At 49.5% G+C, this 16500-nt stretch overlaps 1 protein-coding gene across 2 annotated transcripts in view; it reads left to right on the top strand.

Annotated features, from left to right (window-relative positions):
• Positions 1 to 16500, top strand: part of LOC119956505 (coiled-coil domain-containing protein 134-like) — a 24210-nt gene that overhangs the window by 1612 nt on the left and 6098 nt on the right. For both annotated transcript variants that reach the window (XM_038783785.1, XM_038783786.1), the window contains exons 2-5: positions 1078 to 1186; positions 4444 to 4565; positions 6786 to 6870; positions 10056 to 10237. In XM_038783785.1, the coding sequence (XP_038639713.1) occupies positions 1084 to 1186; positions 4444 to 4565; positions 6786 to 6870; positions 10056 to 10237 (492 nt within the window). In that variant the 5' untranslated portion in view covers positions 1078 to 1083. The remainder of the gene's footprint in view (positions 1 to 1077; positions 1187 to 4443; positions 4566 to 6785; positions 6871 to 10055; positions 10238 to 16500) is intronic.

Raw genomic sequence — 16500 nt, 5'->3', positions numbered from 1 at the left:
GCTGAGGTTGGGTGCCCTTTCAGGTGCTGGTGTGGACTCGATGGGCCGAATTCTGTGATGAACACTATGATCTATGAATGTGTTTACCGTGGGCCACATTCTCCGGTTCCCCAGCTGTGTTTCTGGACAGCGGCGGCGGGATTCTCTATTCCTGCTGCTTGTCAGTGGGATTCACCATTGCTGCCCCCTCAGGTCGCTGGCAAACCCGTGGGGCGGGGCGGGGGCGGGGGGGGGGGGGGGGGGGGGCGACGGAAACAGCGAACCTGATGGTGGAGAATTCCGCCAAATTGTAAGTTTATATGCAGCGCCGGAATACTGAAATGATGGGAAATCCAGTCGGCCTGTGGGGGTTACGGATACTCATTGTAAGTTTTCACAGGTTACAGTTCACCTGACCGCTGCCCAATGGTTGTAGGTGAATGGCTGAGAGATTAATTATGTTTTATTTTTAAAAAGTGATAAACAAGGGAGGGATGAGACAAACCCCCCCCCCCCCCCCCCCCCCCCCCCCCCCCCGCAATGGTTAGCACTGTTGTCTCACGCCGCCGAAGTCCCGGGTTCAATCCCAGTCCCAGGTCACTATTCTTGTGGAGTTTGCACGTTCTCCCCGTGCCTGTGTGGGTCTCACCCCCCACAGCCCAATAGATGTGCAGGGTAGGTGGATTGGCCACGCTAAATTGCCCCTTAATTGGAAAAAAATAATTGAGTACTCTAAATTTGTATTTAAAAGAATGCGTTGAATGAAATCGAGGTCCGTGGCTGTGTCATTTTAGTCACACCTGTCGAAGAGGGTGGGTGAGAATGTTTAAGGTAACTTTACCCAGGATCACACCTATGTTGTAGCCCAGCTGGGAATGCTTGATAACTCTCTGAGCTTTGGAAGAAATTCACTTATTGATGCAGCCTGGAACTCCTTTCACACTCTGTAACATTTCTAAAACTCCCAAATACCATCCTTTGCCCAGTGAGTGAAAAGCTTCAGGTTTGAAAGTTGTGCAGTGCGCTGAGGATGATGCTGTGAGATTGGATGGAAATATCAATGAAACCGATTCATAACATGTTTATTTTTCTTTACAGTAGATCATGGCTGTCCTCCCGATCTATGTGATGATGATGAGTTTATGCTCAAATGCATTTAAACCTTCCAGCGGCCAGAAACAAAACCTGGATCCAAGTTTAGAAATCTGTATCCTTTCTGGCACTGATGAGATTTCGCTGGGAGTCTAACGTTTGATACGACCTTGCTGCCTGCTCACAATCTATTAGAAATGTCACGGCAAACATGGCAAAGAACGCTGCTCCCTGGGCTAGTCCAGGGGCCCATGGTTTGGTGCAGTGGAAGTTCATGACTTCGCTTGAAGTCCTGATCACTCTTGTGGAGGGCCAAGGTTTGAGCTAGTGGACACTGGCCGATGATTCCTGTTTGCCAAACGTTGGGTGAGGACAGAATTGCGCTCGCCTGTGATGCACTCTGCGGTCAAATAGCCTGCTGATACTATTTAGAATCAGGCAAAGAATGACCAAGGCAGAGAGTGGAATTTTGCACCCCTTTCCGCCAGGGGGAATCTTCAGTGTGGTGATACCCAATCCCCCCCCTCCCCACCACAGTGGGTTTCCAGGGCAGAAGGTGCAGGCCATGCAGAAGCCCGTGAACATTGGCAGGTCCAGACGATCACGCGGCCAGCCTTTGGCGGGCTGCCTCCGCTGTTGGAACACATGCGAGGGGGGATCTCACCCAGAGACGTATGAAATTCTGGACTTTGGAGGGCATCAAGGTGAATAGCAGAGCGGGGAGGGGGGGGGGGGGTTTGGGGGTGCGGGGGTGCGGCTGAACATTCGTCTGGTTTGCTCCCATTTCCTATGTTCGTGTGACCACTTGATCAAGGGGGCAGAGGGCGCTGGTGGGAAGGAGGGAGCGAAGGGAAGGTGGAGCTAAAACTATCAATTCCATTGAAATGATATGGAAGTTCTAAGCGAGCCCACACGGTCCGTGTAGGTGATTATTCCCCCACACAAATCCCCATCCAACCTGCTTCAATAAAAACAGAAAATGCTGGGAAAACCTGGCAGCATCTGTGGAGAGAGAAAGAGAGAGTTCATGTTTTGAGTGGCTGTGAAGCAGCAGTGCTAACCACTATGCCGCCCTTGTTGCAGTTATTCAGAGTGTCCTTGTAGCGTTTCCTCTGTCCTTCTGGTGACCGTTATCATTGTGGAGCTGGGAGTAGAGCACTTGTTTCGGGAGTCTCGTGGGGGGCATGCGGGCTGTATGGCTTGACCAGTACCTGGACACTGGGGGGCATGCGGGCTGTGTGGCTTGACCAGTACCTGGACACTGGGGGGCATGCGGGCTGTGTGGCTTGACCAGTACCTGGACACTGGGGGGCATGCGGGCTGTGTGGCTTGACCAGTACCTCGATATGGGGGGCAGGCGGGCTGTGTGGCTTGACCAGTACCTCGACACTGGGGGGGCAGGCAGGCTGTGTGGCTTGACCAGTACCTCGACACTGGGGGGGCATGCGGGCTGTGTGGCTTGACCAGTATCTCGACACTGGGGGGCATGCGGGCTGTGTGGCTTGACCAGTATCTCGACACTGGGGGGGCATGCGGGCTGTGTGGCTTGACCAGTACCTCGACACTGGGGGGGGGCATGCGGGCTGTGTGGCTTGACCAGTACCTCGACACTGGGGGGGGCAGGCGGGCTGTGTGGCTTGACCAGTACCTCGACACTGGGGGGGGCATGCGGGCTGTGTGGCTTGACCAGTACCTCGACACTGGGGGGCATGCGGGCTGTGTGGCTTGACCAGTACCTCGACACTGGGGGGTAGGCGGGCTGTGTGGCTTGACCAGTACCTCGACACTGGGGGGCAGGCGGGCTGTGTGGCTTGACCAGTACCTCGACACTGGGGGGCATGCGGGCTGTGTGGCTTGACCAGTACCTCGACACTGGGGATATTGGCCTGGGAGGGAACGCTCATGTTGGTACGCGTAACCTGCCAGTGGATTTGCAGGATTTTGCGGAGGCAACGTTGATATCTCTCCGGATTGGAGGTGTCTGCTGTACATTGGGCATTGGGCTTCACTACAAAACACCTGAATCCCACTTCCCATTGTCGCAAGAAAATAAATGTGCGATGGAATTAAGGGATAAAAACTCCATTCCACAAATGGGATATAGAACGAACAGACGAGACGGCTCAATCCCTTACTCTATAAACCTCAACAAATAGAATGTAAATGATTGAGAATTTAAATGAACTCACCCTGACAACATACGATCGATGGACTTTAGTACAAAATGCAGAGCGTAGGAGACCTTTCATTTCTATTCTGTGAATTGACGATATCGGCATTTTTCAAAGTATTGTAATTACTTGCATATTGAAATGTGAACACTATTCAATCCTTTTTATTATTTCTTACTTTTTTTATTTTAATGATTGTCCATAACTGTTCTGAATTGTATCATCATTTTAATTTAGCACCATGATGATTTTTCAATAAATCGATCTGTCCATCGCTCTCTCTTCATGTATCTATCTATCTGTCTCTTTCTCCATCTATATATCTGTTTGTCTATCCATCTTTCTCTCCACCTGTCTCTCTCTCCCTCCATCTCTTTCTCCATTTATCTCTCGCCATCTCTCTCCATCTATCTCTTTCACTCCATCTATCGCTTTCTCTCCATCTATCTCTCTCTCCATTTCACTCTGTCTATCCATCCATCGGCCTATTTTGATGTGCTCTCTGCATCAGTCCCAAAGTCTGATTGGGTATTTCACAGCCCTTTTGTGTGACAAAATAACCTTTCTCTCGCACTGTCCTGAACCAAATATATTTAATCACATAAGAATATTCTCTCAATCTAGACTCCTGAGCAGTCAAAAGTCTTTTTCCACCTACCGCCTTCCGCCTTATCCCTTTCTGATTTTATGGATCTGCTATAATCTCTGTTCTAACGACACTGCCCCCTCTCATGCAATAAAACTTGACATTCTGATTTGATTTGTTTGTCGAATGTTGAACCTTTCACCCAATATCTACTTATATCCACAACTCTAAGGGATTACTGTCAGAACCAGGATCCTGACCAATTAAACAGCACCCAAGAGCCCAGTTGTAACAGCCCGGACACACTGGATGAGATTAATTAACGCAGCACAGAGCAGGAATTAAAACTGGACCTTTTGATAGTCAGTGTGACCCAGCTTCTAACTATATAAACCCGCTGAGCGGTCAGGGAACCCGACTGAGTGAATGCTTTCCACAACAGATACAAGACACCGTGCAGACATCATATATCAATTTTATGGCTGGGGCAGGTGGTTAGTAGAACGGGAATTAGTTTGTTACAGTTGCACGTCCAGTGCATTCATTAAACTGTCAGCAATGGCATGCTGAAGAACCTATGGCACTGCATACTTTCCTGAACAACACTGCTTGTAGATAGAAAGCTCTTTGAAACAAAACGCAAGGACCAGATGCATGCATTGAAGAACATGATTGAGTTGAACGACATTAATCAGCAGTACAAGATTATCGACATCATGTTGAAAGGATTGTTCAAGGTGAGCAGAGATGTGGTCAGGGTGGGAGGCACAGTGGTTAGCACGGTTGTCTCACAGCTCAGGGATCTGAGTTTGATTCCGGCCGAGGGTCACTGTGTCTGTTTCCTCCGGGTGCTCCGGTTTCCTCCCACGGCCCAAAGATGTGCAGGTAAGGTGGATGGGGCCACGATCAATTGCCCCTTAGTGACCAACTGTTAGGTGGGGTTACGGGCATAGGGTGGGGACATGGGTTTGGATGGAATGCTCTTTCAGAGGGTCGGGGCTGATTTGATGGGCCAAATAGCCTCCTGCACTGTAGGGATTCTATGAGATGATCTCTAGCCTCTTTGGTGCCCCCTGCGTCACCCCCTAAAGCCTCACTCACTAGCCACCAACCCCATTGAACTCCCTGGCCACTGTCTGAGACTCAGCCAGACTCTCTGCCAATTGGCCGCCCTCTTTTACAGCAAGATGCCCCACCTATCCACTCCATACAACCATGGTCACCTACTTTCACCTCTGTAACATCACCATCTGTGGCCCTGCCTCAGCTGATCTGCTGCTGAAACCCTTATCTGGAACTTTTGTATCTTCAGGCCTTAATTATTCTAATTAATGCTCTCCTCCCATGGCTGACCTCCCATTTTATAAACATCAGCTCATTCAAGCCTCTGCTGCCTGAGTCCTAATTTGCACCAATCTGTTCGCCCATTACCCGATCGAACAAGGCCTCAATGTTTAAAATATTCATCCTTTTCAGATCCCCCCCCCCCCCCCCCCCACAGCCTCCCCCCTCCTCCGGTCCCATCCTACAATCATCCGGGATCACTGCGGGCCTCCCAACTCCGGCCTCTTAATCGCTGCAGTGTTGGCCGACCTGGTTTTCGAACCTGCCTCTGGAATTCCCTCTCCGGCTTTCCCTACTTTTCAGATGCTCATTAAAACCTACCTTACTCGCCCTAAACAAACACCGGGAGTGCTGGAGGAAATCGGTAGGGAGTCAACGTTTCGAGTCCGCAAGACTTGTAATCAGAAATAAGGAGGGGGAAAACGTGCCGGATATTATGCTGCAGCCGGGAGAGATTGCAACAAGATGTAGCAACCTCAAGAACAAGAGACCGGTGGCCCAGTGTGTTGGGAGGTGGGGGGGGGGGGGGTTTTGAATTGGGGCAATAAAGGTCTGGGATATAAAAAGAAAGGGTTTAATAGGGAGAAGAAAGGCCAGAGTCTAAAGTTGTTGAACCCTGTGTTGGTTAGCGAGGGCTGTAACGTGCCCAATTGGAAGATGAAGTGCGTTGGGTGTCACTGCAGAAGGCCAAGGACGGACATGTGGGCACGAGAGCGAGGAGCTGAGATGAAATGGCATCGACAGGAAGGTTGGGGGGCGTGCTTGCAGGCTGAGCGAAGGCGTACCAGGGCCGGGGAGGGGGGGGGGGGGGGGGGGGGTGAAGGGGGTGTCAGGGCGGGGGTTCAGCGTTTAGTCTCCCCGATGTAGGGCAGAGGAGACTGCATTGGGAGCAACGTAGAAAAGCAGACTTGCTCTAATGATCTTTCATTTCATTTTATGGGATGTGGGTGTAACTGGTAAAACCAGCATTTATTGCCCACCCCTAATTGCCCTTACACTGAATGGTTGCTAGGCCATTGCAGAGGGCAGTTAGGAAGCAATCCCATTTCAGTCTGGAATCACAGGTAGGACAGACCAGGTAAGGACAGCAGATTTCCTTCCATACGGGGCAAGGCTTTTGTTTATCGGCCACCCTGAGACTAATTTTACAATACAGATCTATTAACTGAAATCAAATTCCACCAGATGCAGTGATGGGATTTGAACCCATGTCCATGGTAGGTGGGATTCAGATTTGAGGTTATTATTAGATCAGACATGATCTTATTACATGGCGGAGCAGGCTTGAGGGGCTGAATGGCCTACTTGCTGAATGGCTCCTTGTCCGTATGTTTCCAGACTTCTGAAATTTAAGATGGCGGGTCCCGGAGCTGAATTAAAATCCGTGTACAGAGCTCCGAATCCACAATACTCCGGAATCGACAGAATATCTTTACGAAGCTCCCTCATAATGGTTGGCCCAGAAACCATTTTGAATCGAATTCTCAGAAGTTATCAGCACACTTTTGGAAGCCAAACGGAATGATTTTAAAACTGAGCCCAATTCTTCAGAAAGGATTAGAAAACGTGAGGCTGGTTAAATTGAAAAGTCGTTTGATTTCCTTCCTTTGCAGGTTTTGGAAGACTCCAAGACAATACTGACCGGCGCGGATGTGCAAGGGGATGGACCACTGCCGCATGATGAGAAACTCAAAGATGGTGACCAGAGGATTAATGTTTTTCTGTTATGTCATAAGCGTTTATTTTGTCCCTTGTTCTGCCTGGCTGGCAGCAAGGGCTCAGTCAGTAGCACTCTCGTCTTTGAGTCAAAGGGTTGTGAGTTCAAGTCCCAGAACCTTCAGCACATGTTCCAAGTTGACACTCACGGCGCAGTACTGAGGGGGTACTGCCCTGCCAGGGGTGCCATCTTTCCGATCAGATGTTAAACCCCAAGACACAACCTGCCTTCTTGGGCTTGATCTAATGTGGACTGTCTTGGTGAAACAAATTAGATCCTGAGGGACGTGGAGAGGATCGATAGAGCGGACATGGAGAAGATGTTTCAACTTGTAGGAAAAACTAGAACCCGAGGGCAAAGCCTCAGACTAAAGGGACAATCCTTTAAAACAGAGATGAGGAGGAATATCTTCAGCCAGAGGGTGGTAAATCAAAGATCAAAGAACAATACAGCCCATTCGGCCCTCCAAGTCTGTACCGGCCATGATAGCAACCTTGGCCAAAACCCTCAGCACTTCCTTGTGCCGAATCCCTCTATACCCATCCTATCCATGTCTTTGTCAAGATGCCTTTTGAACGCCGTTAATGTATCTGCTTCCACAGCCTCTCCTGGCAACACGTTCCAGACACTCACCACGCTCTGCGTAAAAAAAAAATCTACCTCGCACATCTCCTCTAAACTTTGTCCTACGGACCTTAAACCTATGCCCCCTGGTGACTGACCCCTCCACCCTGGGAAAGAGTGCCTGCCCATCCACTCTATCCATGCCCCTCATAATCCTGTAGCCCTCTATCAGGTCGCCCCTCAACCTCTGTCATTCTAATGAAAACAGTCCGAGTCTATTCAGCCTCTCCACATAGCTAACACCCTCCAGACCAGGCAACATCCTGGTAAACCTCCTCTGCCCCCTCTACAAAGCTTCCACATCCTTCTGGTAATGTGGTGACCAGAATTGTGCGCAATATTCCAAGTGCGGCCGTACCAAGTTTCTATCCAACTGCAGCATGACTTGTCAGTTTTCATACTCTGTGGAACCCTGGAGAAACATGAATTTTGGGATTGCTCTGTCAGGGAGCTGCCATTAGTACAATGAGCTGGAAACTTCCCTCAAGGAGCTGCTACAATTGGGCTCAACATCGAACATGCATGTGAACAATGAGCAGGAGTCTTGGTGATTCTGCCCCTTGGCCCTGCTTTGCCATTTAATATCATGGCTGATTCGAGAGTAACCTCAAGTCTGCATCCTGCCTCCTCCACCCCGTCCCGTCCCGTAACCTCTCAGCCCCTTGCTGTCCACCTCTGCTTTAAAAATATTCAAAGACTCTGCTTCCACCACCGTTTCACCTTGCCCCTGTCTTCAATAGGTGGCCCCTCATTCTAGATTCTCTCACACGAGGAAATCTCCTCTTCACACCCACCCTGCCAAGACCCCACAAGAGCTTATATGTTTCAAGTCTCGCCTGTCCAAACTTTCCTCGTAAGACAACACCCATTCCAGGCATCAGTCTGGATGTGGTGGGCTAGGGAGGGGAAATCCATCAAGATCTCCACATTGGGTCACTATCCAGTGACAGTCACTGGGAACCTCACCCCCCCATCACCCCCTCACCCCCCCCCCGCCCTGACACCACCTTCACCCCCTCCGCCCTGACACCCCCTTCACACCCCCCGCCCTGACACCCCCTTCACCCCCCCGCCCTGACACCCCCTTCACCCCCCCGCCCTGACACCCCCTTCACCCCCCCCGCCCTGACACCCCCTTCACCCCCTCCGCCCTGACACCCCTTCACCCCCCCCTGCCCTGACACCCCCTTCACACCCCCCGCCCTGACACCCCCTTCACCCCCCCGCCCTGACACCCCCTTCACCCCCCCCGCCCTGACACCCCCTTCACCCCCCCGCCCTGACACCCCCTTCACCCCCCCGCCCTGACACCCCCTTCACCCCCCCCGCCCTGACACCCCCTTCACCCCCCCGTCCTGACACCCCCTTCACCCCCCCGTCCTGACACCCCCTTCACCCCCCCGTCCTGACACCCCCTTCACCCCCCCGCCCTGACACCCCCTTCGCCCTGACACCCCCTTCACCCCCCCCGCCCTGACACCCCCTTCACCCCCCCGTCCTGACACCCCCTTCACACACACCCCCCCCCGCCCTGACACCCCCTTCACACCCCCCGCCCTGACACCACCTTCACCCCCCCCGCCCTGACACCCCCTTCACCCCCCCGCCCTGACACCCCCTTCACCCCCCCGCCCTGACACCCCCTTCACCCCCCCGCCCTGACACCCCCTTCACCCCCTCCGCCCTGACACCCCCTTCACCCCCTCCGCCCTGACACCCCCTTCACCCCCCCGCCCTGACACCCCCTTCACCCCCCCGCCCTGACACCCCCTTCACCCCCCCGCCCTGACACCACCTTCACCCCCCCCGCCCTGACACCACCTTCACCCCCCCGCCCTGACACCCCCTTCACCCCCCCCGCCCTGACACCACCTTCACCCCCCCGCCCTGACACCCCCTTCCCCCCCCCCGCCCTGACACCACCTTCACCACGACTCCAGCAGTTGATCACCTTCTCAGGGGCGACATTGCCCTGCCATTGATGCTCACAACCCAGGAATGAATAACAAGACGTTTGCGAGCGTTGTTAACAACTAAGAGCATAGGGCGGCGCAGTGGCACAGTGGTTAGCACTGCTTCCTCATGGCGCCGAGGTTCGAATCCCGGCTCTGGGTCACTGTCCGTGTGGAGTTTGCACGTTCTCCCCGTGTCTGTGTGGGTTTTACCCCCACAACCCAATGATGTGCTGGCTAGGTGGATTGGCCACGCTAAATTGCCCCTTAATGGGAAGAAACAAATTGGGTACTCTACATTTATTTTTAAAACCAACTAAGTACATGATATGGGCTGGTTTAGCACAGTGACTTGTAATGCAGAACAAGGCCAGCAGCGCGGGTTCAATTCCCGCACGGGCCTCCCCGAATACCTCCAGGAGTGAAGGACAAATGTGGGGTATAATAGATTCAATTTGGATGCCGGAATCATGGGGCCTCCAAGCTGGAATATTTTGTCTGTTTGAGGTATTGATGCGGGCGTGTTTTTTTTTTGAGTGACACTAATAAGCTTCCCACCCATAATGTGCCAATCCCGCTTTGCCTTTCAGCTTATTCTCACATTGTAGAAAACACAGCCTTCTTTGGGGATGTGACTCTGCGTTTTCCGAAGATTGTCCACCATTACTTTGATCGCAACTCCAACTGGAACCACTTAATCAGATGGGGAATCAGCTTCTGTAACCAGACGGGAGTTTTCAGTGGAGGGCCGCACACACAGTTGCTGAGTCTGGTGAGAGAGACCACTTTTGACGGCTTGGCTAATCTCCAATGTATAAAACTATTGACCGAGATTAAAACATACAGACTTGGAGACTGGTGCAGAGTGTTTGGAGGGAGGCTCCAGAAGTCTCGGCCCACCAGTCTGAGGGACAGTTATAGAGTGGCATTGGCAGAAGTCTGAGCGAGATCACTTGCCCAAGTATGAAGTTATGTACTACTCCAGATCTACGCCAAAGAGAAAGGCCATTCTGCGCAGCTAACCCATGCCAGCATTTAAGCTCCACTCAAACCCTTTTCATCTCATCCTATCAGCGTATCCTTCTGTTCCTTGTTCTCTTGTGTTAGTCCAGCTTTCTCGTTAAAAGCATTAATACTTTGCCCCAACCACTCCATATAGTACAGTAGTGAGTTCCCCAGCCACTGGGTAAAGAAGTTTCTCCTGAATTCCCTATTCGATCTATTGGTGAACATATTACATTTATTGTCCATAGTTTTGGTCCCTTCACAAGTGGGAACAGCTTCTCTATGCCTACCTTAGCGGCAAGGTGGCACAGTGGTTAGCACTGTTGCTTCACAGGTTCGATTCCCACTTGGGTTACTACCTGTGCGGAGTCTGCACGTTCTCCCCGTGTCTGCGTGGGTTTCCTCCGGGTACTCCGGTTTCCTCCCACAAATCCCGAAAGACGTTCTGTTGGGTAATTTGGACATTCTGAGTTTTGCCTCCGTGTACCCGAACAGGCGCCGGAATGTGGCGACTAGGGGATTTTCACAGCAACTGCATTGCAAAGTTAATGTAAGCCGACTTGTGACAATAAAGATTATTATATTATATAACTCCTTTCATAAAACCTTTATCGGCTCATTCCAGCCATCAAGAAAAGTGCCCCAGCCTGTTCCGTGGCAATAATAACCTCTCCGTTCTGGGATCAGCTTCGTGAATCTTTCAGATTGACCAGCCAGTCATTGATGAAAGTTTAACCTCTCAGCTTTCTGGTTCTGGAAATGAACTCAAGTGCGCGTTTCTTGCTTTATTTTCATGGCCTTACTAACCTGATTCCTTTAGTCCTCTGTGTATCTTCACCTCTGCGGAATTGAGATAGGAAGAAAGGTGGGGGGGGGGGGGGAGAAATTCATGTTTTACTTTTATAAGTTTAAGCTGTTTGTTAGCAGCAACGCCAGCCCGGCATTGAGCCCACCTGTAGAAAATCAATTCCCTGTATCCACTCGGCCAGTACTAAGTTCACATGGGCAGATTGTGTACGCAAACCTTGTGCTTTTTACGATTTTCTGATTAATGTGAACCATCGTTCACTCTGCTTATGTCACTTGGTGATGGAGAACCTTAGAGTCGCGACATGATTTACCCTCTGTGAACTTGAACTCTTCTGAATCTCTGCCGCCAGTATCCTGACTCGTGCCAATCCCTGTTCACCCAGCAGCCCTTGCCCTGTACCCATTGCCTCCTGGTCCAGCAAAGCATCGATTTTAACAAACATATTTTTTTTTTTTTAAATAAATTTAGAGTGCCCAATTATTTTTTCCAATTAAGGGACAATTTAGCGTGGTCAATCCACCTACCCTGCACATCTTTGGGTTGTGGGGGCGAAACCCACGCAGACACGGGGAGAATGTGCAAACTCCACACGGACAGTGACCCAGAGCCGGGATCGAACCTGGGACCTCAGCGCCGTGAGGCGGTTGTGCTAACCACTAGGCCACCGTGCTGCCCAACCAACATATTTTTTAATGTTGCCCTGATTATTTTTCTCCAGGGTTGCACAGAGCAGTGGCCTTAAGATTGATCTTCATTTCCTGGAGACTCTAGGCCAATCCTGGCGGGTTGGCAACTCTAGCCTTCAACTGCCTAGACTCTAAGCTCTTTCTCTCTGTCTCTCTTCCTTATTCAAATGCATCTCTTTGACCAAGTGTTTGGGTCACCTGTCCCAATTTCCTCTTGCGTGATTCAGTGTCAAATTTGCTTTGACAAGTCACCTGCGAAGTGAAGCACCTTGGGACCATTTATCATGTTAAAGAGCTGGAATGAAGAGCTTGTCGTATGAAGAACGGTTGAGGACTCTGGGTCTGTACCCGTTGGAGTTTAGAAGGATGAGGGGAGATCTTATTAAAACTTACAGGATACTGCGAGGCCTGGCTAGAGTGGACGTGGAGAGGATGTTTCCACTTGCAGGAAAAACTAGCAGAGGACACCATCTCCGACTAAAGGGACGATCCTTTAAAACAGAGATGAGGAGGAATTTCTTCAGCCAGAGGGTGGTGAATCTGTGGAACTCTTTGCCGCAGAAGGCTGTGGAGGCCAAATCACCGAGTGTCTTTAGGACAGAGGTAGATAGGCTTTTGATCAATAAGATCAGGGAGTTATGGGGATGAGAAAATATCAGCCATGATTGAATGGTGGAGCAGACTCGATGGGCCGAGTGGCCTAATTCTGCTCCTATGTCTTATGATCTTATAACGGTGCTATATTAATTTAATCTGCTGTTGCCAAACCTTCACACTAACGTAGAACCCAAACTTTGTTATGTTGGCTTTGATAGGTTATTGTTGTAGGATACAGGTTTGAGGATAGGGAAAACTGAGATATCTGATCAATGTCTTTTATTCATCAAATCAATGATGCAAGTCTTTACATGCAGCATCCACTACACTGGTAGCAGTAGGAACCTGCGTACAACTATGACAGTCAGCAAAAGACCAGCTGCTCTGTCAAGCCTGCCTCATACTCGTGACCCTTGAAGCATCGTGTCTCGACACCCTTTCCCCACCCACAGCCACACGTCCACTAGAAGAGGCAAAGACATAGCATCTTGGGCGGTCAAAACCAGCCCAGAAGATCACATTAACCAGACCCAAGTTAACTGTTAAATCACACCTTTTATAAGGTGTGATCTCAGTCCCAGCTCCATTTTGAAGGCGTGCAGAGGGTCAGCATACACTGCACAAACCAGCAACATAGCCCAATGGCACCCTGCTCCCAGGGAACAGAACTGCCTGATATCTAGCCTATTCTGACTCTGTTGGAGCTCGAATGCATGATTGCTGATCCTCTCAATCTGTCAAATTGACATAATCCAGCCCTTTCATTATTTGCTCTGTAAAGTCATCTCTACTTTTACTCTGCCCAAAGTGACTCACCCAGAATATCTGATTATCAAATGTTCCTTCATCTGGGAATCATTCTTACTTTTCTAAGGCCGCTAATCATCCACCGAGTGAAGGAACCAAAACTGGATATTGTCTAGCCAAGGAACTGTATGAGGACAGAATGATTCCAAAAGTACAACCCAACGCCCTGTTTGCTTTGGCCATGGCTTTTCTGCATTAGTGATGGGTGTTAAGTGAATTTACCATTCTGTTAAAATCTCATCTGTACTCTTGAGGATCGATACCTCTTTACTGAAATATAGTGATCACAACTGGATGCTATTAGAATAGATGGCATAGATACGCATTGAGGTGCGTAGGGAAGAAGTGTTGGCAATTCTGGACAAGGTGAAAATAGATAAGTCCCCGGGGCCGGATGGGATTTATCCTAGGATTCTCTGGGAAGCCAGGGAAGAGATTGCTGAGCCTTTGGCTTTGATTTTTAGGTCATCATTGGCTACAGGAATAGTGCCAGAGGACTGGAGGATAGCAAATGTGGTCCCTTTGTTCAAGAAGGGGAGTAGAGATAACCCCGGTAACTATAGGCCGGTGAGCCTAATGTCTGTGGTGGGTAAAGTCTTGGAGAGGATTATAAAAGATACGATTTATAATCATCTAGATAGGAATAATATGATTAGGGACAGTCAGCATGGTTTTGTGAAGGGTAGGTCATGCCTCACAAACCTTATCGAGTTCTTTGAGAAGGTGACTGAACAGGTAGACGAGGGTAGAGCAGTTGATGTGGTGTATATGGATTTCAGTAAAGCGTTTGATAAGGTTCCCCATGGTCGGCTATTGCAGAAAATACGGAGGCTGGGGATTGAGGGTGATTTAGAGATGTGGATCAGAAATTGGCTAGTTGAAAGAAGACAGAGAGTGGTAGTTGATGGGAAATGTTCAGAATGGAGTTCAGTTACGAGTGGCGTACCACAAGGATCTGTTCTGGGGCCGTTGCTGTTTGTCATTTTTATAAATGACCTAGAGGAGGGCGCAGAAGGATGGGTGAGTAAATTTGCAGACGACACTAAAATCGGTGGAGTTGTAGACAGTGCGGAAGGATGTTGCAGGTTACAGAGGGACATAGATAAGCTGCAGAGCTGGGCTGAGAGGTGGCAAATGGAGTTTAATGTGGAGAAGTGTGAGGTGATTCACTTTGGAAAGAATAACAGAAATGCGGAATATTTGGCTAATGGTAAAATTCTTGGTAGTGTGGATGAGCAGAGGGATCTCGGTGTCCATGTACATAGATCCCTGAAAGTTGCCACCCAGGTTGATAGGGTTGTGAAGAAGGCCTATGGTGTGTTGGCCTTTATTGGTAGAGGGATTGAGTTCCGGAGCCATGAGGTCATGTTGCAGTTGTACAAAACTCTAGTACGGCCGCATTTGGAGTATTGCGTACAGTTCTGGTTGCCTCATTATAGGAAGGACATGGAAGCTTTGGAATGGGTGCAGAGGAGATTTACCAGGATGTTGCCTGGTATGGAGGGAAAATCTTATGAGGAAAGGCTGATGGACTTGAGGTTGTTTTCGTTAGAGAGAAGAAGGTTAAGAGGTGACTTAATAGAGGCATACAAGATGATCAGAGGATTAGATAGGGTGGACAGCGAGAGCCTTCTCCCGCGGATGGAGGTGGCTAGCACGAGGGGACATAGCCTTAAATTGAGGGGTAATAGATATAGGACAGAGGTCAGAGGTGGGTTTTTTACGCAAAGAGTGGTGAGGCCGTGGAATGCCCTACCTGCAACAGTAGTGAACTCGCCAACATTGAGGGCATTTAAAAATTTATTGGATAAGCATATGGATGAAAAGGGCATAGTGTAGGTTAGATGGCCTTTAGTTTTTTTCCATGTCGGTGTAACATCGAGGGCCGAAGGGCCTGTACTGCGCTGTATCGTTCTATGTTCTATGTTCTATGATATATTTGGGGCCTAATCAGAGCTTTATAAAGGTTCAGCGTAACGTCCCTGCTTTTGTACTCAATTCCTCAATTTACAAAGCCTATGATCCCCTACTTAGCTTTGCTAACCAGACTCTCTATATGTTCGGCCGCCTTCAAAGATGTTTGGACGTGCAGCCCCAGGTCCCTCTATTCCTGCACATTCCTTAGAATTGTGTCTGTATCGCCTCTCCCTATCCCTTCTGCCAGAACGTATCACCTCAGACTTCTCTGTATTAAATCCCATCTCCCCATTTTGTTAGCCCATCCAGGTTCTGTCACAGGCACGTTATATAATCCTCACTGTTTGCCACTCCTCCACAACAGCAATTTTACTCTGTATTCTAATATCCAAGTCATTTGCAGATATCAAAAATAGCAGTGGTCCTAGCACTGACCCTTGGGGAACACCACTGTCGCCATCCCTCAGTCTGTAAATAACCATTAGGTATGACATTCTATCCAAGTGACACTCGCCCTTCTAATTCCACAAGCAGTCATGTTGACCTGCCTTCTGTGTGATACTTTGTCAAAGGCCCCTTCAGATTCCATAGAGACAACATCCATTGCATTCCCTGCATCAACCTGTTACTTATCAGTTTGATTAGTCAAGCACAATCCACCCCCTGCAGGCTCTCCGTAATTAACTCAAACCTCTCCTTTGATTATTTTTTCCCCGATTACTAAAAACCCTTGCCCACCATTGATGTTGAACTACCTGACCTCTCGCTACCTGGAACGTCCTTGCACCCGTTCTTGAGTAAAGGTCAAAATAATATTTTACTTTGCATTTCTGGCATCCCACAGTATTTTACTTTTGTTTGCCTGTGATCCAGTGATTAACACAATGGACTGAGATCAGCAGAACAGAGGGATGGTGAGTTTGAATGCCAGTCAGTGATTTAAACACCAAATGCTGGATTACGGTTATTCAAAAGGAAAATGCGGGCATTGCACAGGATGGTGAGCATCTGAAAAACGCGTTAGAGGCTAAGTGATGAGGTTCTGGAGTTGGATGTTTCTGATGAAAGATCTCTTTCTGCTTTTTCAGATGCTGACCGACTTGTTGACTACTTAATTTAGTTTGAGTTCCAACCCTTGCAATTGGGATGTTATCTGAAGCATCATGTGGGCAAATGTGACGTTGTTCGCTTTGGCAAGAAAAGTAAAAATTC

The sequence above is a fragment of the Scyliorhinus canicula genome, chromosome 23 (assembly GCF_902713615.1).
Source record: "Scyliorhinus canicula chromosome 23, sScyCan1.1, whole genome shotgun sequence".
NCBI lineage: Eukaryota > Metazoa > Chordata > Chondrichthyes > Carcharhiniformes > Scyliorhinidae > Scyliorhinus > Scyliorhinus canicula.
The sequence above is the reverse complement of the archived record's forward strand: the minus strand, read 5'-3'. Positions and strand labels throughout refer to the sequence as shown.